Source organism: Acipenser ruthenus, chromosome 14 (assembly GCF_902713425.1).
Source record: "Acipenser ruthenus chromosome 14, fAciRut3.2 maternal haplotype, whole genome shotgun sequence".
Lineage (NCBI taxonomy): Eukaryota > Metazoa > Chordata > Actinopteri > Acipenseriformes > Acipenseridae > Acipenser > Acipenser ruthenus.
In genome coordinates this window covers 23,761,964-23,789,559 of record NC_081202.1, presented here as the reverse complement: position 1 = coordinate 23,789,559, position 27,596 = coordinate 23,761,964, and the positions used below count along the sequence as shown (strand labels likewise).

The window sequence follows — 27,596 nt, the reverse complement described above, 5'->3', positions numbered from 1 at the left end:
ATCACATGGGTCTTACGCCTGGTACACGTTAGCCCCTCAAGCATCTTTGTAAAAGTATATTGCTAACCCTTTTTGGTTATTCAGTTGTAAGATTTTGTAGTCTGCTTGCTAATGCAGGAACATATTCATTAAAAAGGAACATGTGCAGCATTAGAAACAATACCTTTTTTTTCCTAATTGAAAATAATTGAATGTTTAAATGTTTCTGTGCTGTGTTAATTGTGTACCTTTGCTTTGTAATAGAAAGTGGGTAATAAAAATAATTGGTTCATAAAACCCCCAAAGCAGTATAAACAAAACAATGGTGTGCTAATGTGATTTTTGAAATGATTTCAAGTTTGGAATATTGTAGGAAATGAGAACATGTTTGCTTTTTTAGTTAACGTGTGCATACTTTAGTAAAAGCAGTCAGTTGTTTGACTCGAACTAGATATTTCAAATACGTATTGTACATGTTTAAGGCACAACTTGGAATTGGAATATGAGATTTTAACTTTTTTTCCTGAACTTGGATGATTATCAGTAATGATCCTCCCTACTATGATCGGCTGGGTGCTTGGTTTCTCACTTACTGCAGTTTAAATGAATGGCATGACATGTGCCGATTCCACTTACTGTATGTAAAGAAATCACATACTACTTGAGGGGGTAGATCTCTGACAATATTATTGCAAATACTTCTTTATTCAGAACATTAACTAATACTTGCAGGAACCCCCATTTTGGTAGTACATCAAATCATGTAATTACACATGGTTACCTCTAATTTTACTGTGGGTAGAGAATATTAGTGGGTTTTTGTAATACAAAGTATTGGTTACTCGTAACCTTTCCTCCTGTAGGCTTTGCAAATTAATAACAGATGTGTGAATGGAACTGGCTTGGGCTCTGCCTACGCACTTTGTTAGAAACACATTCTTAATCCAAGTCTTGCTGCTTGTAGCATTGCAGTGTTTTTAAACTTATGTTTAATACATTAGATGAAAATAAGGAACCCTTCGTTTTGATATTTGTTTGACTGCAGCGCAATAAATATGTGCCTAAATATAACCTTATGCAGGGAGAAGTAAGGGGCTGCTGGGTGGTCAGAATAGAAGAGCTTTGGTGCTCAACTTGCTCTGTGCGTGCTAAAATTGAAGGCGTGAGTTTTTAATATGACCTTCATCAGCAACGCTACAGAAAATATAATCTAACATATAAATTGTGTCCAGGGACAAACACAGCAAATTGTTGGGAGCTGGCAGCTCTCCAAGCCAGTGCTAGTGTTGTTATATAAGGCTCTCACAGCTGTTTGTCATGCTGTTTCTCAACCAGAGCAGTGACTGAACAAGCAGGTACTGCATCCAGCTAGACAGTGGAAAACAAAGATTTTGAAATGTGTAGAAATCTGCTTATCTGTTAAATATTTATAGGAGAGGGGGTGTGTTGACAAATATTTGAATCTAATACAATGAAAGACTGCTGTTTTTTCTGGTTATGTGTTTTTAATCGGCTCAAATATCTAGTTCATCTCCATTTTTATTTGTGCACAATTCAGCCTCCGTCTTCTTAACAAATAACCCCAAAAAAGCAGAGTGTAACCATTTAAGATATAGCCCATTTAGAATATTAATTCTGCAGCATATGAACAGATGGAATGAGCTTGTGGGGTGTGCTTCGATTTCTAGATATTAATATGGAAACAAAAAACATTTGCGCTACATTATTTGGGGGGGGGGGGGGGGGGGGGCAAGCAACACTAGTTAACACTCTGTTATAAAAGTTCTCTATTGAAAGTCTCACATAGGTCTTATGTCTGGTACATGTTAGTCCCTTCTTTTGTTTCTGTTTTTCATAGACAAACATGTCTCGCCATTTTTTACTTCATGACTTCATTGTGTGGACAGTCTGAGAGTGAAAAGATCAGTAATGCGGGGTCCCAGAGTTGCTCCCCTAAAAGCACAGCTGCGTGGTGTGCATGGTGAGTCATACAGCGCAGGTTCGCCGGTCTTCGCTGAGGATTCCGAAGGGATCGTCGCATTGGCTCTGGCGCTCCCGTGGGTTAGGGCGACAAAACCGATGAACCCTGCTGGCCAGGCACCCAATGAGCTCAAAAGTGACACCTCCAGGGCTGAGCTTTGTCCTCCAGAGGCCGGTAGCTCACTAACATCCACTCTTGAGTTCTTGGGTGTAAAATAGGAAGCTGTCACAGTCGTGGAATCGGAGGACGCCCACTTAAACTTTCACTTCTTCTGAGCTTTGTGGAGAATTGCTGCGGTGAGGGGAAAAAATTATTGGACATTCCAAATTGGGGAGAAAAGCAAAGGTAAAATAATTGGGCACACTAAATTAAAAAAATAAAAAAGATCAGTAATACGCTGAAAGGCAGGGTGGAACCCTGTTGGCAAAATGCATCATGTAAGCAGATATACCAGTTTACACAGCCAACCAGCTGGCATGGCTCCCACAGTATGTCATCCACTGGCACCTGCCACGGCCATTTGACTCCCTATTGTCCCTGTCTATAGGTAGCTCCTGTTCTATTTCTCCCGCAATATGCGTAGACACAACCGATGATGTTGGCGTTCCTCTTGTTGTTAATCTACTGTAAATTACTTTAAACATGCACACATTCACACACTTACCAATACACTGTCACACACACACAGGCACACAGGCACACAGGCGCTCCAACACTGGCTTACACACATGTGGACAGACCTCATGAATTAATGCATTATGTAAAGCCATGCAAACTCACTCCAAGCCACACGTACACACACACACACACATTGAGATGGGGGTAAGAATGTTGTGGTCGGCTAAGTTACAGTCTTGCTTAGCGCGACCCTATGCTGAACTCTGTAAAAGCTTTGATTTTGATTTGGAGAGCACATTCGTTGGGTGCTGCTCTGTTTTGTCATGATTGAGCATGAACAAAATGAGGAACTGTGGCAAAGTGGCTTGCAGTGTACAGGTGCAGGAGTGATGCAGTGATTAAATGAAAGGTAGACAACAGTAATCCAAGTGCAAGTGGTTTTATTTATAATCCAGGTCTGGCGACCGTAAATAATATTTCCCAGGCAATACCCAGCAGTAGGTATTGCACTGTTCTAAATAAAGGAATTGCAGTTCCACAAGTCCTTCCAGGTTGGTCTTAACCAAAACGAAGGAACAGATTACGTCGCTTCATCCCCTTCTTGTACCGTCACACATGGCCCCTTGGTAAATGATTGCAGCCGCTCCTCCAATCCGCGGCTGCCACAACGTTGATGAGTTAGTGCACCGAAGCTCTGCCCCCTTCCTAGATAACCGACTTCCTTTTAACCCAGGGAATGGATTGTCGGGGCAAACAGTCCAGGGTACTCTGTTACTTAGCGCCCTCACAGGTTGGGAGGGAGATTTACCATCAATGATCATTCTATTTCTGTCACAGGAACCAATTACAGTTCAAGTACAGTTGACTTGTATGCTGTTTGTCTGGCTGGGTGTTTGCAGAACTCACCCAATCACTTGTTCCTTATTGGTGACTCAGCTTTCAGGAACATCTGCTATATAGTATATGTATATTGTGCTGTCATGAATAAATAAACATTTCTGTAATGCTTATTCACTCATATATGAAGGAAATACTTTACCTACCTTGTACAAAACGAAGGAATTGATGGCTGCCAAGACTAGTACAGATAACAACAGGCTTGTATGTATGTATGTATATATGTATGTATGTATGTATATATATATATACAGACGTGCTCAAATTTGTTGGTACCCCTCCACAAAAAACGAAGAATGCACAATTTTCTCTGAAATAACTTGAAACTGACAAAAGTAATTGGCATCCACCATTGTTTATTCCATATTTAATAGAAATCAGACTTTGCTTTTGATTTTTTATTCAACATAATATTGTAAATAAGAAAACAAATGAAAATGGCATGGACAAAAATGATGGGACCGCTAACCTAATGTTTTGTTGCACAACCTTTAGAGGCAATCACTGCAATCAAACGTTTTCTGTAGCTCTCAATGAGACTTCTGCACCTGTTAACAGGTAGTTTGGCCCACTCTTCCTGAGCAAACTGCTCCAACTGTCTCAGGTTTGATGGGTACCTTCTCCAGACTGCAAGTTTCAGCTCTTTCCATAGATGTTTGATAGGATTCAGATCAGGACTCATAGAAGGCCACTTCAGAATAGTCCAATGTTTTGTTCTTATCCATTCTTGGGTGGTTTTAGCTGTGTGTTTTGGGTCATTATCCTGTTGGAGGACCCATGACCTGCGACTGAGACAGAGCTTTCTGACACTGGGCAGTATGTTTCGCTCCAGAATGCCTTGATAGTCTTGAGATTTCATTGTGCCCTGCACAGATTCAAGGCACCCTGTGCCAGGCGCAGCAAAGCAGCCCCAAAACATAACTGAGCCTCCTCCATGTTTCACTGTAGGTATGGTGTTTTTTTCTTTGAAAGCTTCATTTATTTGTCTGTGAACATAGAGCTGATGTGACTTGCCAAAAAGCTCCAGTTTTGACTCATCTGTCCAAAGGACATTCTCCCAGAAGGATTATGGCTTGTCAATATGCATTTTAGCAAATTCCAGTCTGGCTTTTTTATGTTTTTCTTTCAAAAGTGGAGTCCTCCTGGGTCTTCTTCCATGGAGCCCACTTTCGCTCAAAAAGCGACGGATGGTGCGATCAGAAACTGACGTACCTTCACCTTGGAGTTCAGCTTGTATCTCTTTGGCAGTTATCCTTGGTTCTTTTTCTACCATTCGCACTATCCTTCTGTTCAATCTGGGGTCGATTTTCCTCTTGCGGCCGTGCCCAGGGAGGTTGGCTACAGTTCCATGGACCTTAAACTTCTTGATAATATTTGCAACTGTTGTCACAGGAACATCAAGCTGCTTGGAGATGGTCTTGTAGCCTTTACCTTTACCATGCTTGTCAATTATTTTCTTTCTGATCTCCTCAGACAACTCTCTCCTTTGCTTTCTCTGGTCCATGTTCAGTGTGGTGCACACAATGATACCAAACAGCACAGTGACTACTTTTCTCCATTTAAATAGGCTGAATGACAGATAACAAGATTGGAGACATGTGTGATACTAATTAAAGAAACTAATTAGTTTGAAATATCACTATAATCCAATTATTTATTATCTTTTCTAAGGGGTACCAACAAATGTGTCCAGGCCATTTTAGAATATCTTTGTAGAATAAGCAATAATTCATCTCTTTTCACAGCTTCTCTGCTTTATTCTATGACATACCAAAGGCATGCAAGTATACATGATAAAATAGCTTTTAATTTCATCACTTTTCAGGAGGAATGAAGCATTATTTCAATGAGCTGTAAGGGTACCAACAAATTTGAGCACGTCTGTATATATATATATATATATATATATATATAATATATATATATATATAAATTGAATATTGTAGTTTATATTCAAAATAAAAACATGTTGTAAAAGGCAGTTCTTGTGTTCATGAAATGTAACTTTTAGATGTTCCACAAATACACACACATAAATATAAATTCTAAGTAGTAAAACTTGTAGAAATTATATTTTATATAATTGCGTGTGTGTTGGAAAGGTAACCAGACAAACAAGTAGCTAATGCGCGGCATAATTCAGAATGTTCGCGACAACATGTGAATTAATTTCTCTTGTTAAATGTTTTTATCTTCATGGCAATGCATGAAGCTCCCCTCACAATATTTAGAGTCGTTCTTTGCTTACTTAGTAAGCAGACACGGATATTTAAATATCCCCTCCCCTAAATGACTATGAATTGAGTAATCTGCATTGGTACGGATGTTTTTTTCTTCCTAAATCAGAACAGCATAGCAACGCATTTCCAGGTTGTGAGTAAAACTGTCATGACTTGTGCATGTAAACGCCGCCTTTGTCGTTTTAAGTTTTTTTTTTTATTTAATTTGAACCTTTCCCCAAATTTGTTTTGACAAAACATAGGTGTACAACCATAGAAAAGGAATTAACGGTTAATTTTGCCAAAACATCAGATATGCTTGACCAAATACCTTCATTAATTATTATTTGTTTATTTAGCAGACACCTTTATCCAAGGCAACTTATAGAGACTAGGGTGCGTGAGCTATGCATCAGCTGCAGACACTACGTCTCACCCGAAAGACAGAGCACAAGGAGGTTAAGTGACTTGCTTAGGGTCAAACAATGAGTCAGTGGCTGAGGCAGGATTTGTTATTCTTTGAAAGTTTAATATATTGTTAGTGTACATCTAAATTGACTTTTAGTGCACTTTACCTGATAAAGTATTAGTTGTAATACAAATATGACACAGAAGTTTTTAATAATAATATAAAATATTTAATAAAAGAACAGGTTTTTAAATCAGACTGTAAATCTACCTGGAATTAAAAAACATGTTATATTATTTACATTATATGTATTCAGTACCTCCTGAATATTCATTTTTTTTAACGAATGGGATAAGCTGAAGGTGACTTTTTGTTTGTGTGCACTCTGTAGATTTGGTGGAGTTGCAGCATCCCAGTCAATGTGAAATAATCATCTCCAGGTTTCCTGTTTACAAAGATTAATTGCTTGAATCTGCAGCGGTATATATATTTAATATGATATGTGTTTGTAGCTCTAAAAACAATCTATCCAGCATAGATGAAACAAATTAGATCTAACAAACAATATTTATAACTGAAGAATTAAAGCCCAATGTGACTTGCCTGAGATTACATAATTGGAAGGGTTTGAATCCAGGAACCCCCAGGCTTCTATTCTCCACTTATTTGAAAGGTAACTTATTATGGATGTGTTACAAACAGTATGAGTTGAGAGTCATGGTTAGTCAAATTCCAACCCTCACCTATTGCACTTAGTAAGACTACAGCCTGTAAAATGTTAATTGGTGCAGCTGTAAGTACCATTTTTGGCCATCAGCCGGGAGCTCATAGTGCAGCTGAAATGAGTCACAAAACGTGGTGCTCTGCCAGTTGGAGATCAAGTGATCTGTTGCCAAATGTTGTCTTGTGATGTGAGCTTACATTGCTGAGTGAAGATTGGGCCTTGGCAGGGTGAATGCAATCCCTCAGCATCACAATGACAGCTTGAAAATCACCTGGTTTACTTATTTTTAAACAGATTCAGCGTCTGTTAAAACCAGGTAAAATAAATAGAACTGTTTCTGTTTTTTTATTGAAACTCTAGGGTCTGGAGCTGTCTAATATAGTGTACTGATTGTCCCACCCCCCTCCCTCCCCTTTTCATATTTTGTCCACATGATAACACAGAGGACCAAGATTTTGTTTCTTGTCTGACATGTTGATTGTGCCTTTTGATTTCAGATGTTCTTTTATAATGGTAAGTGTACATTGAGACCCTATACTGCTTGTGCATATCTGTCAAGTATCCAGTTCTACCTTTTAAGGGTGCTAAGGCATTCATTCTTTACTTATCTTATACTTATATTAGAAATACAATAATCTCAGTGGCTGTACAATAGTTCAGGGTATTTATAAAAAGAGTGCTCCAAACCAAGATTGATTTAGAGTGAATAGCAGCCAGATATCCAATCAGTTGATGGAATTAAACCTACTTTAGAATCTGACTGACTGAAACAAAGGTTTGAGGAGTCTTGATTTGAAGTTTCTGTCATTCAAGAGCAGCACAATCGTACACCAGAGAACACAGTTGGAAATTAAGTGGAGATAGACTCGGGTCAAAGGGTAGCAGACACCTTTTTACACAAATAGTGGTGAGTGTATGGAATGGGTTACCAAGCCATGCTGTTGCAGCTGAGTCACTGGGGTCCTTTAAGAGACAATTAGACAAAGTTCTGGGAACAATCAGCTGCCAGGAACTGGATTAGCATTCATGGGCTGAATGGCTTCCTCTCATTAGTAGCTTGTCATTAAGTCCCCTCTTTAGATCACCTTTGGGATGGAGCAATTGCTTTTGTCCACGGAATATTATACAACATAACGTACAGTATACCCGACTTGCAAGTCATGACCAGAGGCACAGCAAAGTTCATGCAATTGTGTGCTGGAATAACAATTGTGCTGTTCAGAAACAGTGTTGGGAATGCCCTTCATTTTAGTTTAGCAGTTACTGTTTAAACTTCATTACATTTTAAATTAAATGTCTAGAGTTTTCACATACACTGTGTCATTTAAAGCAATGCTTTCAACTTTATAGGCAATTATGGAAATCATGATCCTTAGGCATGGATTTCTAGACATAATTGTGGGAATTGAGCTGACAATTACTATACATAATGAGAGTAGCTGAAGCCAAACTGAATTTTTTTGTTAGTCAGAGAAACAGTATTGTAGCCTGTATAGTAATGTTAAGTTGTGCTGTGCTGTCTTCTTCACAGAAGCCAAAAAACAAAATCTGTTAATTATTCTTTGAACTAGGAAACAAGCTCATGAAAACAAATCTCCTCCATTGGTCCATTCATTTTTAAAAGAAAAGAAAGAAAAACCCAACTAAGTGTTGTTTTCTTCCTCTAAAAACAAATTCCCGGGCACTTTGCATTTCACAGGTTGCCAAGACAACTCCCCCCCCTCCCAACTTATTTTGTTTTCCCTGCACCATGACTAACCCTCTACAGATTGTACAGCAAATAGCAGACATGTGACTGTCAAGGTATTATTATTATTATTATTTATTTCTTAGCAGACGCCCTTATCCAGGGCGACTTACAATTGTTACAAGATATCACATTATACATTATACAGATATCACATTATTTATTTATTTTTACATACAATTACCCATTTATACAGTTGGGTTTTTACTGGAGCAATGTAGGTAAAGTACCTTGCTCAAGGGTACAACAGCAGTGTCCCCCACTGGGGATTGAACCCACAACCCTCTGGTCAAGAGTCCAGAGCCCTAACCACTACTCCACACTGCTGCCATAAGGTAGTGACATGACTACCATATTAAATACTTTTTTATAACTTAACTTGAATTAACAATGGGTTTGGTGAAATACTATCATTTTCACAGGCAAAGGAAAATGTACAACAGCTCTGAAAAGTGCCTTAAATGCAGCCATCACAAAGTTATTGTAGAAGCATTTCTTGAGGGTTCACTTGCCACAAAGTATGTTGTCTTTACAGATTTTACTTTCAACAACTATTTGCAAAAAGAAATGTTATGTTAAAAAAACTGTTACGTTTAATTTTGTGTTCTAGGAATTTTTTTATGACAATACTTTGTGAGTGACTAATATTTGGACTGCATTTTGAAGGTCAAAGTGGGGGAGACGGTCACATGTCAGTGCACTAGGCAATGTACATATATTTAAAGATCACCAGTAATGCCACATTTCACATATAAAAAAATGAATGTTAACATTGCATTGAGTCCCTGTTTAATTGCTGTACATCAATTTATGATAATGTATTTAAATGGTAACAATACACCTTGGCTACTTGCACTCTGAATTGGCAGTGTGGGCGCCAGCTTTAGTGCTGTAAGTTTAGCACAGACTGTCATAGCTTGCAGGGTCTTTGAACGTGGTGCAGAGATGCAGAAAGGAAACTATTCCACTAGTAATGTGATGGACGATCTTGGTGATATTGATAACTCGGAAAGTCGGATCACTGTTCCAAGGATTTAGGACAGATATATTTGAAACTGAATTAATCCAAAAGAAACCGAGTATCAATACTCTGGTACAGTGCGGTAGCCTCCCATGGGTAGGGATGCACCATTTGACGCATGCCTGAATAATGTGGACAGCACTCAACTACAAATACAGAATTAATACTTTTAAAAAGTTTTTAATAAATAAATCCCATTTCTGGGTGGGTGGCTTTAAGTAATGAAAACGATAACAAAATAAAAATTATACGCCACAAATCAGCATGCATTTTTTATGTACAATGTGATCCCTATGTACCTTTTTTGTAGATTGCTGTACCGTGATTGGTGGTCCATAAGCACCATATGGCACCTTTAAAACTGCCTGCTATCAGAGTACCTTAGCCATGGCAAACTTTAAGCACATTTGCTTTAATCTTATGGATAAGCTATATAATTAAAAGCCTTACCTGGAGATTTGAGATATTTAGTAGTCATATTTTGCCTTCACATTTCTAAAATTGTGGTCAATAAATTACCAATACTTGTTATATCCTGCAGTAAAAGTTACCGGTATAGAGAGAGAGTGTTAAAGAAAATCAAACTTTAAAGGATCATCCAAGGTACAGAAACCTGAATATTTGGTACTAGTGCAGTAAACTGATGCAACAACCTTGTTCCAGTTCTGCACATTGAACAAACAAATGAACAAAACAATACCAAGTACCAATTAAAAAAAAAAAAAGTACTTTGGTGACCCAACAGGGAGGGATTTTGTAATACAATTTCAGTAAACACTCCACAAATTGATTAGTTTTACTGTTCACAAAACTCTTGTACGACAGTATATCTACTTGGAAGTTACATTTTAAGCAGTACTTGGCTGTACCATCTTGGTTTGAATACATAAAGCCAAGAAAGCTGCTTAGTTGAAATACAATTTGACCAGTTGACCCAGAACTTTTGACAAATGGGGAGTAGTTTGAAATTGGTTTATGTGTGGGCTGGAAAACGTGTGTTTGTGAATAAGGAGTGTTTCTATGTGTCATTTCGTTTCAGTTCTGAAATTCGTATGCAATCGGCTGCCCTGCAATACGGTATGTGGAAGCGAAACTAAACGTGCCCTTTTTTGTACGTGATGTTTTTCGCTCCCTAAAATATTCAGTAAAGTTGGTGCCGAGATTAATAATTTTATTTGTGAAGACATTGTATTCGTAACGCAAGAGGACAGCACTAACTACCCTGTTCCAAATCCATTCGTGATACATTCACTCCAGAAATAAAACTCTTTTTGTATTTCATTTGATTTTCTATAACACAATGTTGCTCTACTTCATTGGGTGAACTGTGTTGAATGATGGTCATTTTTAATCGACCTTGTTTCCACAATGAAATGTGGCATACATTTAGGCTATAGTACTGTTATTTTAATTGAGTATTGTACTATAATTCCTGGCTGTCAATTGGAAACCACAACCTCCTTGATACCAACATGAAAAAACAGTTTATTTCATTAATATCCAAATTTCAACCCATGGGAAGTATGTTTATAGTAGTTTCTGCCTGTAAATAAATAACAAAAATGTCCACCAATATTTGCAGTGCATTGTATTTCCATACAATTGAGTGACTTGGATTGTTCAAAAGCCACGAGAGACCATGTAGGCATGCTGAAAATGGTCATATCTGCTACTGTGCTTTCCTAAAGTGGCTCACAAACCATAATGTATGGTCAACATTTGTATATGTTATGAGTGTTTGGGTTGTATACCAATGCCTGATGTTAGCCTTACCTCTGGTAAAGTGACAAGAATACAGCCTTTTCTACCACGTCAGATTGATCAGTGCCTTTTTTTCTTCCACAAGGGCAACGTTTTACGAAGAATTCTCCTCACCCGCTACTTTGGAAGTGCCCGCAATTTTACAAAAGCAGATTTTGGAAATGCCATTAACAGCTCACTGTCTTCAGGAAGTCTGTCCAAATCTTCTCTGGGGGGTAAATATGATACATGCTACTTTTTTTTTTTTTTTTTTTTTTTTTTTTAAATAATTAACTAAATAAGTATACGTAGAATTACAAGTTCTCAATTTATATTTGTTTTACTGAGTTGGCATGCATGTTTACAAATATTCCTGCCAAATTCTTGTTCGTGGGGATGTTTAGTTTCTGATGTTAAACATTCTGTATGTTTCAATTCAAATTAAAATGAGCAGTTATGCACATCTTAAAATTCGGCTAATTTCCATTAAAATCCATTTCTAGCGAAAAATGACTACCGTATAACAGGAAATTTTGGCTGGTATTAAATTCGGCAGATTTGCTACCTTGGTAGATTTTGACGGTTTTTGAATTGCCGATTTTCACTTTGCACGGTCACAAAGAAAAATGTCAGTTTTGTATTTCTACTTTTAATTTCAAAAACATTCAAATACATGTTTACTTAATGAAATCTGTCGTCTAAAACAGTATCTAATTTACAGTAACTAGTTACAGCATCTACAATGTCACTGCAGCAACTTGGAGAAACACCGAGGAAGGCCTTCTAAAAAAGAGTTACAGCATTATCTTTATATAGACCTTAATTTTAAGATACCAGTAATTGGAAAGGATTAGTAGCTGCAGTACACTACACTCAGTTTTAAAATGTATCTCTGGTTCACTAACATGATCACAATATCATTTAGTAGTTGTAGGACAGTATTGCCACGTGTGAAAACTTTAAATTTCAAACTAGTTAATAGACTAGCAAGCACTGGCAAAATCAGCTCATTTTTATACGGTGCATAACTAATTTATTTTAACATTGTTTAGGGATGTACTTTGAGAAAACTTACGATCTACCCATATATTTCTGGCTTCTCCTTGTCTCGAAGATACTGGACTGTACTTAACCATGTTAGAACAACAGATGCAGCTACCTCCTCCATAAGTGGTGAATTAAGTAGTCGCCTAAATGGCTTTCCAAACTCTATATAAGCTATAAACAGTCCATTGCTTTTATTAATATTATTAAATATAAAATATTGGATATGGCTTAAAGCAATGGTTGCAGCGTACAGCCACAGTTCTTTGTCAGTAGACAGCTCTGCCTTGTACTTACATGGAGCACAAACTAGAAACCTGAGCATGCTGGGCAGGTGATTTGCTTTCCATTGATTTTATGCGAATGAAGGTAAAGTCAAGCGTATTTTGGAAAGTCGAATACCAGCTAAATTCAGCCTTTTTCCATTAGGCTTGTGGCACTTTTTTGTGTAAACGTATAGATTTATTGAATAAAACCGTTTTAATGGAAACAGGTTTTACACTTGCTGCTAATAGCTCCAGAATTTCCCTTTAGCTTTAGCACTGACCAAAGCGTTGCCTACTTGAAGTTATTTACCAATCGCAATGTGAAAAGATTTTAAATCTCTAATGTAATTTCCTTTAAGATGTCTATGTCGTTCATAGTACCTATATTAAAATAATCTTTGTTTCTGTAGAAAGAGTTTTAAGATTGCATGAAGAAGATTTTGCAGCAGTCAGCTGACCTATTTAGTCTGTCTCAACCAACTTAATAAGGAGTTTGATTAAATTATATATTATATATTCCCTATACTAGTGATTCATGCAGTATTTCAAAAGTAAATACAGTACCGGTGTTGTTCAAACTACTTCTCAGTCAAACTTCCGTTTCTGTCTCTCCATTTTGATACAGTATCTGAACTGAAGAAAAGCTGCGCTGGCACTTTATAATACAGACATCTTATTCAGCATTCATTTTATAACTAAATAAATATTAGGCCTATTACGTGGTTATCTTTCCTAATGTATTTACTTTTTGCTGTGAGAGGAGCTGCGGCTTTCTCCGGGAGACGAGACGAGATGCGTCAGCTTCGCTTCAGCCCCGCTCCAGCAGCCGAACCTGGGGCGAGCCCATTCCCTCATCCCCTCGCCAGAACCGCTGTCCTTCTCACACTTGGTTTGCTTGTCTGTCGCTTCGAACTGAACTCCCGACCGCCATTTAGCCAGGCTATTTATAGTTTACAAACTGCTAATTAAAATGCTCAACGAGGGAATGTTACCTTTTTTTTTTTGGTAAACAATATAGCGTTGATTACATGGTGCTTTATGCATGGCTAATTCAAAGAAAGATACATTTTTGCTTCACTATATGCAGATTATAGAAAGGAGTTGTTTTATTTTGCATTTTAGTCAGATGTGTGTTCTTATGTGTCCCGCGGCGCCCCTCACCCCCTCCCTGATTTATAACGCTCTTTGGTTACAATGCTCATATTGTGTGTCCCCCGAGACCCGCGTTATAGCGAGGGAGCATTGTATGTATATGTATATGTATATACATGCTTTTTTTTTTTTTTTTTAAACAAAAGCAATGTAATAAAACTGAGTTTTGTTGTTGTAATTGAGTGTTTTGTTGTTTATTTATATTTTTGGTCACTGGTACATGGTTTAATTGTGTTGAATGGTTTATTTGTGTGCAGGTGGATCTTCTGGGCAAGACTCAGACAAAACTGGGACCTGCTTGGCTGATATTCAGTGCCTGCTAGACAGCGAAGGGGCTTCTGAACTGGTTGTAGATCTCATTGTGAGCACTAAAAATGACAGGATCTTCCAGGAAAGCATTTTGCTGGGAATTGCTTTGTTGAAAGGAGGAAATACCCAAATACAGGTACAGTCAGGGGAAATATTGCTTCCTGGGTTATAAATAAGCTAAATTATATGATTTATAAAGTGTTAGGTGAGAAGGGGCCAGCAGATTTCAAGGAAGGTTTTGTCCTTTCAATTAAAAACTGTTTAAAGGAATATAAACAAACTGGACTGGTGCTGTTAAGGTATAAAGCTGAAAGCACCATCAGATTTATTTATTCTTCTACCATTGCCACCATGCACCTTTTTAGTTTAGCAAAGGAGTTTGAGCTGACATTTCAGATAGCCATTGCTTCAATATATGTGTTTCCTTGCTCCAGAATTCATTTTACCATCAACTGAGTAAACAGAAGAAATCTGAAAAATTCTTTAAAGTCTTTTATGATCGGATGAAGATGGCGCAGCAGGAGATCCGATCAACAATGTCGATGAACACCTACGATCTGAGCTGCAAGAAGAAGGATGATGACGGAGACATGATAACCTCCAGGACGAAGAAAATAGGTAGTGTGTTTAAGTCAAAGAAAACATTAGCTGTGGAGGGAGTGGGAGGGAGATAAATGGTGGAGCATTGGGCCTTGTAAGCAGATTAGAACCTTAGATACTGTAAAAAATGTTTGGTCATCTTGTGCACAGCTGGATAAGTAGCAACAATGTTGCTAGGAGGCACAGAGTTTGTTTGTTGACATGCTGTGCAACTTGTGAGAGAGGGAAAATATGTAGCTTTGTGTTTCATCAGATACAGTTCGAGGGGAAAAAATGTGAAAAAAGAACATCGTGGAGATTTTGGGAAAGATTAGGATTTGTTAATGTTTTGTGACAATTATGTCAAATGTTAAAAACATTAATTCAAAATCATTTCTTGAATGATACCAGCATGATCAATATAATATATGCTGCACATTACCCATCAGTGAAGTTTTCACAAATCCCTTGCTACAAACAAGAGGGTTATGTTATGTAAATGCCTTTTTTTTTTAAATAGGCAAGGGTTCACCTCTTCAACTCAAATATGAAATTAAAGGACAGTTAAAAGAAGCCTCCTCCGCCACCTCTAAAGCTTACTGCCTGTATCGGAAAGAGCTTGACCCTGAGATTGATCTGCTTGGCTCAGGGACTGAGGGAGGAGCTGATGACAGCGCTGCAGAAGAAATGCAAATGAGCCCCGCTATAGTGATCATGGAGCCCATCTTGCGGTACCTTCAGCTGCTCTGTGAGAATCACAACCGGGATCTGCAGGTGGGGCAGTTGCTTTTGTTCTGCCCTCACAAAATGTTATTTGGTTCAGCAGTACTGCTTGAGGTCAATTAAAAGTTTTAACATCCAAATACTGTACACTTCCCTCCAAGAAGTATTTGGATAGATGAATTAAGAAGTCCTGGAAGTGGGATATGTGTTACCCATTTTGCCCACTGAGTCCCCATGCTTGCTAAATATCTTTGCAAAAGATAATAAATAATCAGCAATCCATCTCACAATGTAGAAATGCAAAAAAAAAGAATTAGAATTTTTGGATTTCTGCCAAGGTTGCTGCCAAGAATTGTGCCACGCAAACTCACATTTTTATTGATGAAACAATATTAACAATAACTATTTTTATTAATTTCTGTGTGTTTATCAAAACAGAACTTTCTCAGACACCAAAACAACAAAACCAACTATAACCTGGTGTGCGAGACGCTCCAGTTTCTGGACTGTATCTGTGGGAGTACGACGGGAGGGCTGGGCCTCCTGGGGCTCTACATCAATGAAAGGAATGTCAATCTGGTCAAACAGACACTGGAGAGCATAACAGAGTACTGCCAGGGGCCTTGTCATGAAAACCAGGTACTTCCCATTTTCCATTTGTATCTCCTGTCCTCGTATAGCGGAGGCGCTTTTATGTACGCAGGTCACACTTTACAGTTTTGTAAATGTCTGGATATCAATTGTTATGACGCCTGGAACACTTATAGATTATGTTATTAATTGTATCAGAATGTGCTGTTGAATGGAACCACAATGTTATGTAAGTTAATACATCATGTGTAGGGTGTCTTTTTTATTGTTATCTCGTGCAGTTTGGGCGAGAGGACAGAGAAGCAAAGGTGAGCGGCTCTGGCAGCTCAAACTGTGCAAAATGACAGCTCTTATTCAATAAGAGACATCTTATACACAACGTATTAACATTATAAATCACACAAATGAAGATTGTGCTCCAGAATAGCTTTAAAATGAAAAACATTTAAAACATAACCTTTACTAACCTTTACCACCCCCCCACCCCCACCCCAAAAAAGTGGAATGAATATTTAAGGAATATTTTAAAATGTATATATATATTTTATACAGAGTCAGTGTTGTTTGTATATTAGTTGGGATTACAAACAAAATTGATTTGCTTTCCATTCAATTACATACAGGACTGTGCAAGTTTGTGACTGAGTGCACAAGTTCTGCTGCCTGCATAGCAACTATAATGTGACAGATATCACAAGCAATGGAATGCTGATCAGTAGTTTGGCAGGAATATTGTAATTCAGAATACGCCGTCCCTCATTGAAGGGCCACTTGAGTAATAAAATAATGGAATACTGTATTTAATTGATATATACAGTATGTATATATATATATCCCAGGTATTTCTAAACTTCATTTTTTTTCAGACCTGCATAGCACAACACGAATCCAATGGAATTGATATCATAATTGCTCTCATACTGAATGACATCAACCCTCTTGGCAAGTACCGCATTGACCTGGTGCTGGAGTTAAAGGTACGACTAACTTATTCGTTAGGGCTGTGGATAACCAAGAGTTTGTCTTGAAGTGTGCCATAGATTTCATTGTAACTCCTTTTTTTAATCTACAGTATTACTTGGACATGTAGCAAAACTGAAGGAAGTCATCCTTAATGTCTTCATTGCTATGATATAAATTATTATGAAAATGCTCAGTAACAGACAATAAAAACATTCATTAAAGGGAACAGGAATGTTATTTGAAAATCAGTTTTATACCTACATGTACGCTGTCCCTCTTTTTTTGTATTGTTTTGTGAAAGTGTGTGATGATACATTTTTGTTCTGTGTTTCTGCAGAACAATGCCTCCAAGCTTTTGCTGGCAATAATGGAAAGCAGACATGACAGTGAAAATGCGGAAAAGATCCTGTATAACATGAGACCACATGAACTGGTAAGAAAGCAGTCCTTTTCATAAGAACCAGTGCCACGAAGCCAAGTCCCAGACTGAGACTAATAGTTTTGAGGACTTGTTGCTATATTTAGCTCAGTACTTCAAGAAAATGTGTTTTAATTGGTGGGATTTTTTGGTTATGAAACTAAGAACAGTTACAAAACAGAATTATGCATTGGTATAACAAACCAATATATATATATATATATATATATATATATATATATATATATATATATATATATATATATATATATGGGCTTTAGTGAGTTACAGGAAAATAATTCCATCTAGGGTTTATGTGACGTCATAAACTACAAGACCGTTAGGTCGAGTAGTTTATAAACTATCACAGAAACCTGAAATGGAATTATTTTGTAACTCTCTGAAGTTGTTAAGGTTCAAATTGCAAGTGAATTTAATGAATAATAATAAAGGAAATTAAGTCAATATTAAAGAATCTTAAATATAATTTTCTTTTTGGTAATTTGGGAATGGTGAATTAAACTGGGTAGATACTGAACTGCAAAAAATAACGTATTTTTAAGGAAAAGGTGTTTCAATGGGGTATGCTTTTTATTTAATTTTTTTGTCGTGTCCAAGATTATTTGTCTCGTTGGCTTGGTTGGTGCTGCCGTTGGTGGAGGATGATTGTAAATCTTCACAGAGACAGATTTGTTGAAAGTGCCTAAAAACCATGAATTGTGGGTGTTGTCGAGTGACTGAAAATGAGACATTTTGTTTGAAAGTGGTCAGAGTGCACAGGAGTCAAATATGGGTCAAAGGTCAAGTATAATATTCTAGACGAATATGCCATTTTGATATCACAACTTAGTATTATGCCTTTTTTTTCGAATGGCTCAGGATGCAAATATGGCCTTCATCCGTGTGTGTGTGTATATATATATATATATATATATATATATGTATATATATGTATATGTAATCCATGCTGTAAAAGTCAGTTGATTTGAAATATATGTATATATATACAGTATATATCTCTTTCTTGCTGGTTATGCACCACCGAAAGTTAATGAAGTTTCTTAGTCAAATGGTAAAATTAATAGGCAGTAGAATATAGTTATATATAATATTGATAAGCTGTCCTGTACAATTTGTATACTAGGTGTTGGAAAACATGGATCGAGAATTGATTAGCAGTTTGCTACACATGTGGACTGGCAGAGCTATACTGGTGTTCTTTTCTGAAAAGAGACTAATATTGCAGATAGCAGAGTGTTTGGTTCAAATTGCATTTACTGCTAACAATTGATAAGAGACCTTGCGTCTACAAGCTTCTTGTCCAACACTGACTGCAAGCTAACAAGATAACAATGCTGTGGACCAGAAGGGGCCAGGCTCTAAGACTTTTGGAATACAAAGCATAAAGGAGCTAAAAGGCTCCCAGGGACTGCCGTTGGACCCACAGGTTCACAGGGAGAATAAGAGATAATGCCACTGGACTCAAAGGGTCTCAGGCAAAACGGAGAGATAGGAACAAGGAAGATGACAAAAACCAGATGTATGGACCTTTTTGGGGCATCACCAGGGGTCTGAAGAATGCACTGAGTTCAGAGGTCATCACACTAGATTACACACACAGACACACACACACACACACACACACACACACAAAATTAAATATATGGTAACAGAATAATGTGTTGTACCTTTTCTATTGGTTAAGTGTCAGAGAAAGAGGAGGAGAGAGACACCTATGCAGAAGGGTATTTAATGTCATGTAAAAGATGTAACAACTGGTAATCGGTTCTATACTTGGACTGGTTTCCCTGCATGTATGAAATAAACTTAACACTGATTAAGAAATGGCGTCTGTGCAGTTTCTTAAGAAACATCAATACTCACATTTTAAGTTACATCACTAGGGCTGCAACGAAGGGTACATTTTGACCTTCGAAGGTTCGGAACACATTACCTAATGAAGGTTTGAAACTTCGAATAAAGAAATTAAAGGTTTGCTTCTGGATGACATTAGCTGGAGGGGGGCGGACGGTTTCCAAAATTATTAGTGTTATTTTATATTTCAAACATATTCTACCATTATTATTTATTTCTTAGCAGACGCCCTTATCCAGGGCAACTTACAATTGTTACAAGATATCACTTTATTTTTACATACAATTACCCATTTATACAGTTGGGTTTTTACTGGAGGAATCTAGGTAAAGTACCTTGCTCAAGGTCACAGCAGCAGTGTCCCCCACCAGGGATTGAACTCAAGAGTCCAGAGCCCTACCCACTAAATTTAAAGATCGAATTTTGCATGTGAGTGACATTTAATGTGTGATGTATTGTATTGATATATTGTCAAACAGTTTCAGTTAACAGCAACAAAAAAAGAAAAACACAGTGCGTCAGTGGCTGATGAACCTTTGAAGGTTTGAAACAATCTTCGAATCCCTGGCTAGCAAACGAATCTTCGAACATAGCCCTAGTATATACACTGTAAAACACAGATTATATATATATATATATAGTTATATTATTTCTTTATTACAGGTGGATGTGATGAAAGATGCGTACAATCAAGCACTGGAAAGCGAAACAGATGAGGAAAGTGGAGGTGACCAGATACTTCCAAAAGATGTTGGCCATAATATTTATATATTGGCCCACCAGGTATAAACATTTTATATTTATCATACATGCTATTTCAAATGGACTTTTTTTCTCAACAGTTGTTTGTGGTGTAATTTATAAACATCCTAATCAGCGTGGAAGTTTGCTTTTCTTTGCACTTCCCTTCTGTTCATTTTGCAAGCCAGTACTGTTGATTTGCATTTTGGCAGTGCGGAGAGATATTTGCTTGAATGCAGGCTTATTAAGTATTGGCACTTGTCTGTGTACCTGAAGATGTTTACACTACGGTTTGTACAATAGTTTATTTCCATTTTTAAGAAATAAGCTTGTTCAGTCCCCCGTTTGTTGATTTGATTTTATAATGGCAGAGTGAATAATCAGAGAATATCTGTTTACAGCAATTGTGCTGTGTAAATGAAACCATCATTGGCAACATTTAAAATGAATTAAGGATTTAAAATGCAGCAGTAAGCAAGCTTTCAGGTGAAGGCAAGAGCTAAAATACAGTGAAACAAATTTGTCATTGGGTTAAAACGCAATATATACAATATAATTGAGAAGCTCAGCTACAGAAATGGCCATCATATCAGGATACAACATGGTGTATTGTCTGTAAAAATAAAGCTATTTATAAAGGATTTTGACTTTTGAAGAGCATGTCATTGCTTTTCCTTGCCATGGAGACAGTGTGGTCCAGTGGTTAAAGTCCAGGGCATCTAACCAGAGAGTCACCAGTTCAAATCCCACCTCTGCCATTGACTCACTGTGTGACCCTGAGCAATTAACTTCCTTCTTCTCCATCCTGCAGAAGAGATGTTAAATCAATGTCCTATTGGAAGTGACTCTGCATATAATGCACAGTTCACAGCCTACTTCTGTAAAGTGCTTTGTGATGGTGGTCCACTATCAAAGGTGCTATATAAAGATATTATTATTATTATTGTTCCCTAGGAACAGATAGGTGATAGTCAATCTAAGGCAGTCATTGCAGTCAACAAAAAAGGCCTTTTCTGGTTGTAATATGTATAAGGCCCTCCTTGACAAGAGGATGTTGTTTGTTATACTAATTTTATAATTCTATTTTGTAACTCTTGTTAGTTTTATTACCAAAATAGCTCACCAATTAAAACAAATATTTCTGCCTAGGCAGAGTCAGATTGAATCTCATTGCCTCATCGGCATGCTTGCAATAGGCTCATTGAAGTTCAGGTGGATGTCATTCTGGGTAGATTTCACTGCATTGATGGTGGATGATACATGAATCCCAGTGATTGAGTATCTGAAGGTGGTAAAAATAAAAAGACCCGTTGTGATGATTTTGACCTCATTTCCATGTGGGTGATGACTTAGACAAATAGTGTTATCATTTTAAAACATGTTTTAAGAGCTTTCAAACAAATAATAATTAATGGACTTAAGTCATTGATGTAAAAGGTCAAGTAACCCTTGTTGGCACAGCCCGCTATCTTAACCAGCCTATGATACAATAAAAAGAATCCACTTGTTTGAACTAGACTTGACAGTTTTTAATGCATACCAGAAAATGCTTTTTTTTTTGTTGTACACAGACATGCCAGTTCTTGCAAGTTTCAGGTTCCCCTTTTTCTGTTTAAACTTGGATTTCAGACAGTTATTTTGATCTGCTCAGACTTTCAGTTTTTGTAGCGGCCACTGTTTAGGACTGCTGTGGTTGTACTTTTTTTGCCACTGCTGAACCCCCCCCCCCCCCCTCACCCCCCCCCCCCCCCCTCCCTTTTGTGTGGTTTGGTTTACCAGCAGCGTTCAGCATTCTTGTAAGTGTCTGCTGTGCCGTGCATAGAAAGAATTGCATGTGGTCAGAAAGGTCAAATACAGAACAACAACCAAAATAAATAAATAATTACTGTAATTGGGATGGAGCAGTTTTGGTAAGCCCAATGGTTTAATGCTTAAATTAGGAGCATTTGGAATGGGATGGTTATGTTTTTATTGCTGTTTTAATTTCTATTTGATAGTGGTTTACTTTTATTAATGGGTAAATCATATTTCATATTTATTTGCCATATTTATTTTCAAATCTCCCATTCTTGGAAATTAGGAGAGCAGAAACATGAATTCAATGACTGTTGAATTGTGTGGGATTGGGTTCCCGAATGGTGTTTACTAGGTGTAAAATTTAAATAAGTAATTCAGGCTATGCAGTCACAATGGGGTCTAAATAGTGCAGTCAGGAGCTGCTTCTAGCATAAGCTCACAGAGACCCCTCTTGTAATGCTGATTATCGCCAGAGGACAGGTTTGTTATAATGCACATTATGTTCCACTAGTGAGAATTCTAGTAACCATGTAAAAAGATAAGAATATACCATATGATTAATAACAGACTTACAGGAAACAACTCGAAAGCGATCAAAACATTCGTTTTTATCAGCATTTCCTGACAAAGGCTTTTCAAGGTACGTTACCTTTATTTTTGTTTCTTTCTTTTCATGCTTGCACAGCTCCTACACAATCTGAAAAGTATAGCTCTCTGAACATACAATAGAATCTATTACGACCCTATAGGGGCTTACTAAAAAGTGTCTTTATAGAGGGATGCGCCTAATAGAGGGAACATTTTAGATTGGCTTCAAATTAAAAGGACTGACGCAGACATCGTGAGCTGGACCTTTTACAGCACTGCCTAAAAGGAGGGTGAATGCACACACACACACATATAGTGCTGTTAATATTTTATAATAGGCCTGTTTCACTATTCATAAAACATAATTATTCTTGTAATTGTGGTTATTTATATTTAAAGGTGCAATAATTCCTTATGAATAAAGCCCCATGTCCCCCTGTCTTGCACAATACCAATGACAAATGTGTTTTGTTGATGGGTGATAGTGTGGTCCTCCTCTTTCAGGCAATATAAAATAAAAAAGAATGCAGTCTTAGTTCCCCTTAATCTGAATGCTTGGCTGTTCTTTCAGGTCCTTTTTGTGAATTAATGTTCATGGGTTCTAGCTGAAGTTGTAGTATTGCAGCTTTAAGATGCTATCAGTTGTTCCCATTGTTTTATAATTGTGATAACCAGCCATCAGATTCCCTTGCTAATGTCTGTCCGTGCTATAGAGCCTATACAGTGTTATAGGTTGCTCATCCTGAAATTGCTCTGCAGTGTTTTAATACAGTTTCAGGGAATGTGTGTTTATGGAATCACTTTTGCTTTGTTTAAATGTGCTCAGCTTTGTAAATGCACATTGGTTTGGTTTGTTTAATTCCCCCTGGATTTGTGACACTCCAGCAACACAAACCTGCACGTGTAATCCTGCTGTAGTTGACAGCTGCCTGTTGTGCATCTTAAATGTGGCACTTTATCACAGACCCCTTGTAGTAAAACTACATCAAGACAGAGGCACAAATGATTTCATTGTGCCCAAGGGGAATCTTTTTTACTGCAAATTATAAAATATGCATTTCAACTGTGTATTATTATTATTGTTGTTATTATTATTATTATTATTATTATTATTATTATTATTGGTTTTGTAATTAAAGTGAAACAGCCACTGAACATTACTTATAAATATATTTTTGTACTTTAACTTATTTTATTATCTTGTAAGTAATTAAGCCCAAAATCTAATTGCATTTATTAAAGTCATAAAAGAAGGTGGCTTTCCATCAGTATACATACCATGTACTATGTTCTGCTCTATTCATACGTCATCTGTATTTGTGTTTAATGATACTGAAACAACTTTTAAAACTATTTCCTCCTAGTCTTGTCATCTCACCATGCACCTTCAGCATTGACAAATAACCTGCGAAAGTCTCACTCTTTTGAAGTCATCCAACCTTGGCATCTCTAATCACATCTCATCTGTTATCATCAAAACCTGAATACATGGAATCTCTGTGTTTTTTTTTTTTTTTTTTAAATCCCACTTATTATGTGACTGTAACATGCTAAGATAGAATACCTTTTTGCATCAGAGCTTTGTTTAAGGTGGTTGCTTGACAATATATAGCATGGTACTTTGCTGATACAGTATCTCATGATAACAGGTAGCATTCAAGTGATTCCTTTCCCTGTTCTCAACAGCTGGCCCGCCACAATAAGTTGCTACAGCAGAGTCTGAAGCCTGCATCTGATCCGGATTTGGAGGGTGATGAAGCCTTGAAACACTATGCTAATCACACGGCACAGATTGAGGTAGGTACAGAAACACAAGCAGTAAATTGATCCCTCCTGTGAAGTGATGCCTGTATCCCGACTTAGCTGACTAGTTCACTTCTGGAACAAATGAGCAGGTCCTACTTGCACCATATAATATGTATTATAGGCAATTAATTCAAGTGATGCATAAAATTAAGAAACAGAATTAAAAATGATTAAAAAAAAAACTTAAATGTAATATTTCACCCCCTTCAATGCACACAGGCATGTGTTTCTGTTTTCACCTAAACAAACATTGCTGTCAAGCACACAACACACTATCAGCTTTTTTGTTTTTGGTGGAGGAGTGGAACCTGGAAGGCAGTTGAGGGGGAAAATTGGAGTTTGAGCTGGTAGTGGTGAATCATGTGAACTTGAAGCAAGGCCAGGTACAATATTGATTGGCAGCTATCGTATTTACAAGTCCTTTGAGAGAAGATTAATGTGGGGATGAGATTCATGAAAAAAGGCAAGCTTGTTGGGTAGCAAAGTATAAAAAAAACATTTTTGGAGTTTTGCAAAAAAATTGCTGAAATAAATAATTGTAGACATCTCTTTCTTGTAACTTTTTTTCCTCTTCCACAAAAGCAAAACTTGCTACAAAAGATTTTTCCTAAAATTAGTTCTTTTCGAGAAATTTCTAGAAATTATAAATTTCCATTGGGGTATGTAAACTTTTGACTACAACTGTGTGTGTGTGTGTGTGTGTATATATATATATATCTGATACAAACAAAGAATTTTAAGATGGCTACATCACATCAATCAAGCTATATAAGAAAAAAAACAAAAAAACAAAAAACAGAAGCTTGTTAACCTGATGCTAAATTTGAACCTCAAGCATGATACAGCTGGCTGCTGCCTGTACCACAATGACTAGATTGCTCAGCTGCTGTGGAAAAGGTAGGGTCACGCAAATCCCACCACTAGCAGGTGTAAATTAGGGAAGTTAAGGAAATTGCGTTTGACCATGGCCACATTTCCCCTGTCTGTACAAGGGCCACAAACATGTGTTCTTTCTGTATGTAAAGTGTGGTTAGTACAATGCCCTTGACATATTCTATGGTAGGTTTTATATTAGTCAAAAGTTAAAGGAATTTGCTTAACTTTAACAAATACAGTGCTCACTGAGGACAAAAATACAAATGTGTTGTGTCGAGATCACAAGACATGTCAGATATGTCTCGGGATCCTGAGAGTATTTATCTTGTGATCTTGACAGAACAAATCTTTGTTTTCCCTGTCCTGATCGAGCCACTGTACACTACAGAGTTATATACTGTATAATATTGGCATTACATTGATGGGAAGGCACTGGATATTGGTATTCTTGTCGACTCTGTGGTTTAACAAATGAGCACTTCTTAGTACAAAGCATAAGCTATGTACTAATATAAAAACAAAAAAAATCTGATTATTTCTTAAAATCTGATTATTTCTTTTTACTATTATTATCTTGCTAATGTGAAGCAATGTTAAAAGGCTACTTGTTCTAGTGTTTTATCTCTTAGTGGTATTCATGTCATGTGTGTGTCCTGTGTGATTTTCTATCGTTGTTTCTGCTTAGATTAGTATTCACTACATTCTCTATAGGTGAAACATTTATAGATTAATAATAAACTTGCCTTTCACACTGTTAGAACTCCAGTAGGTCATTTGCCAAGTATCAGGTTTGTTCAGTTGTTTCAACACACTTTCATTCTTCCATTTCAGATGTAAAATGTCCTCTTTGTTATATTTCAACAGTCTGCAATACTGCGTGGCTGAGATAAGAACTTCTACTTCATGTAAAAGCAGGTGTAAAAAACATAATGTGATATCTAAACCAAATTAAACCTGTTATGTTTGTTTTATTGAAAACCTTTAACCATTCTGTGAGAAGCGACTGCTATATTCTTAAATAATTATTTACATGCACTGTCAGACGACCAACCAAGCAATCATTGCTGGTAACCACAGACATTTTTCAGGAGCTGGGCATAAAAACTATGCCCTGCTGAGTTTCACATCCCTGGCTATGGGGATATATTGGAGCTGCCCATACGTAAGTCAGTAATGTATGTCAGACATTTTTCAACATATCTAGTGAACCGCTGATCCATTTATATGTATCAGAAGTGCCAGGTGTCGTAGTACTTGAATAAGTTTCCTATAGTGAATAGTTAAGTAGTGTGGAGTAGTGGTTACAGCTCTGGACTCTTGACCGGAGGGTTGTGGGTTCAATCCCAGGTGGGGGACACTGCTGCTGTACCCTTGAGCAAGGTACTATACCTAGATTGCTCCAGTAAAAACCCAACTGTATAAATGGGTGATTGTATGAAAAAATAATGTAATTGTATGTAAAAATAATGTGATATCTTGTAACAATTGTAAGTTGCCCTGGATAAGGGTATCTGTTAAGAAATAAATAATAATATTTTTTATCTACAGAATGAACTTGAATGTTAACGGAACTTGAGCTGAACGTTCTATGGATTTAAGTTATGGAGATGCACTTTTCATGATACTGACAGCTCTGATTTGCATGTATTACTGGTATACTTGTTAATACAGCACACATCATTAGAATAATACTCAAGTCTTTTTGCTTTTACAGATTGTACGCCATGACCGGACCATGGAGCAAATCGTATTCCCGGTGCCAAATATTTGTGAATACCTGACAGAAGAATCAAAGATCCGTGTGTTCAATACAACAGAAAGAGACGACCAAGGCAGCAAAGTGAATGACTTTTTTCAGCAGTTTGAGGATCTCTACAATGAAATGAAATGGCAGAAAAAGATCAGAAGTAAGTCACATCTCAAAATGAATATTTTAAGTGATGCCTTATATTTATATAAATATAAATAGAGAATCTGTGGAATGAAATACAGGGGAGACTATTTTTAAATATATAAACATAAAAACCTGCTTTAAAGTAAAAAATCTAGGGTTGGTGAATATATTGGTGTATAAGTAGGCTTTTTGCTTCAATGTACAGCAGATTTTGTGAAATGACTGCCAAGAAATCTCGTGAATTTATTCCATTTTATCACTGTTTATAAGCACATGCTGAGAGTGCGCAGGATTGAGACAGCAGGCAGGAGAACTGTGTCTACAGCTATGGCCAGAAGTTTTGCATCACCCTGTAGAATTACCTAATTTTTCTTCATAAAGTCGAATGAAACCTCCTGAATAATGTTACATTAACATATTGAATTACATACCACTTTGTAGTTTTCCATATACAGTACCTAATGAAAAACATGTACTAATCTAACATGAAATACTGTACTACTATTATGGCTTCCTGTAGGTGATTAGTCTAATCAGCCTTTGGCTCTGTGTCTGAATACTATGGGGTCTGTTCAGTTGATATATATGGTTCAATACTGCTATTATTTAAATGATTGAAACGGACCCCATTTTTACAGA

At 37.1% G+C, this 27,596-nt stretch overlaps 1 protein-coding gene across 1 annotated transcript in view; it reads left to right on the top strand.

Annotated features, from left to right (window-relative positions):
* LOC117419457 (inositol 1,4,5-trisphosphate receptor type 2-like) overlaps positions 1 to 27,596 on the top strand; it is a 120,950-nt gene that overhangs the window by 62,201 nt on the left and 31,153 nt on the right. The window contains exons 38-47 of the mRNA XM_034032209.3: positions 11,442 to 11,571; positions 14,055 to 14,242; positions 14,541 to 14,724; positions 15,206 to 15,459; positions 15,847 to 16,047; positions 16,866 to 16,976; positions 17,300 to 17,395; positions 19,919 to 20,038; positions 24,068 to 24,178; positions 26,778 to 26,970. Coding sequence (XP_033888100.1) covers positions 11,442 to 11,571; positions 14,055 to 14,242; positions 14,541 to 14,724; positions 15,206 to 15,459; positions 15,847 to 16,047; positions 16,866 to 16,976; positions 17,300 to 17,395; positions 19,919 to 20,038; positions 24,068 to 24,178; positions 26,778 to 26,970 — 1,588 coding nt within the window. The remainder of the gene's footprint in view (positions 1 to 11,441; positions 11,572 to 14,054; positions 14,243 to 14,540; positions 14,725 to 15,205; positions 15,460 to 15,846; positions 16,048 to 16,865; positions 16,977 to 17,299; positions 17,396 to 19,918; positions 20,039 to 24,067; positions 24,179 to 26,777; positions 26,971 to 27,596) is intronic.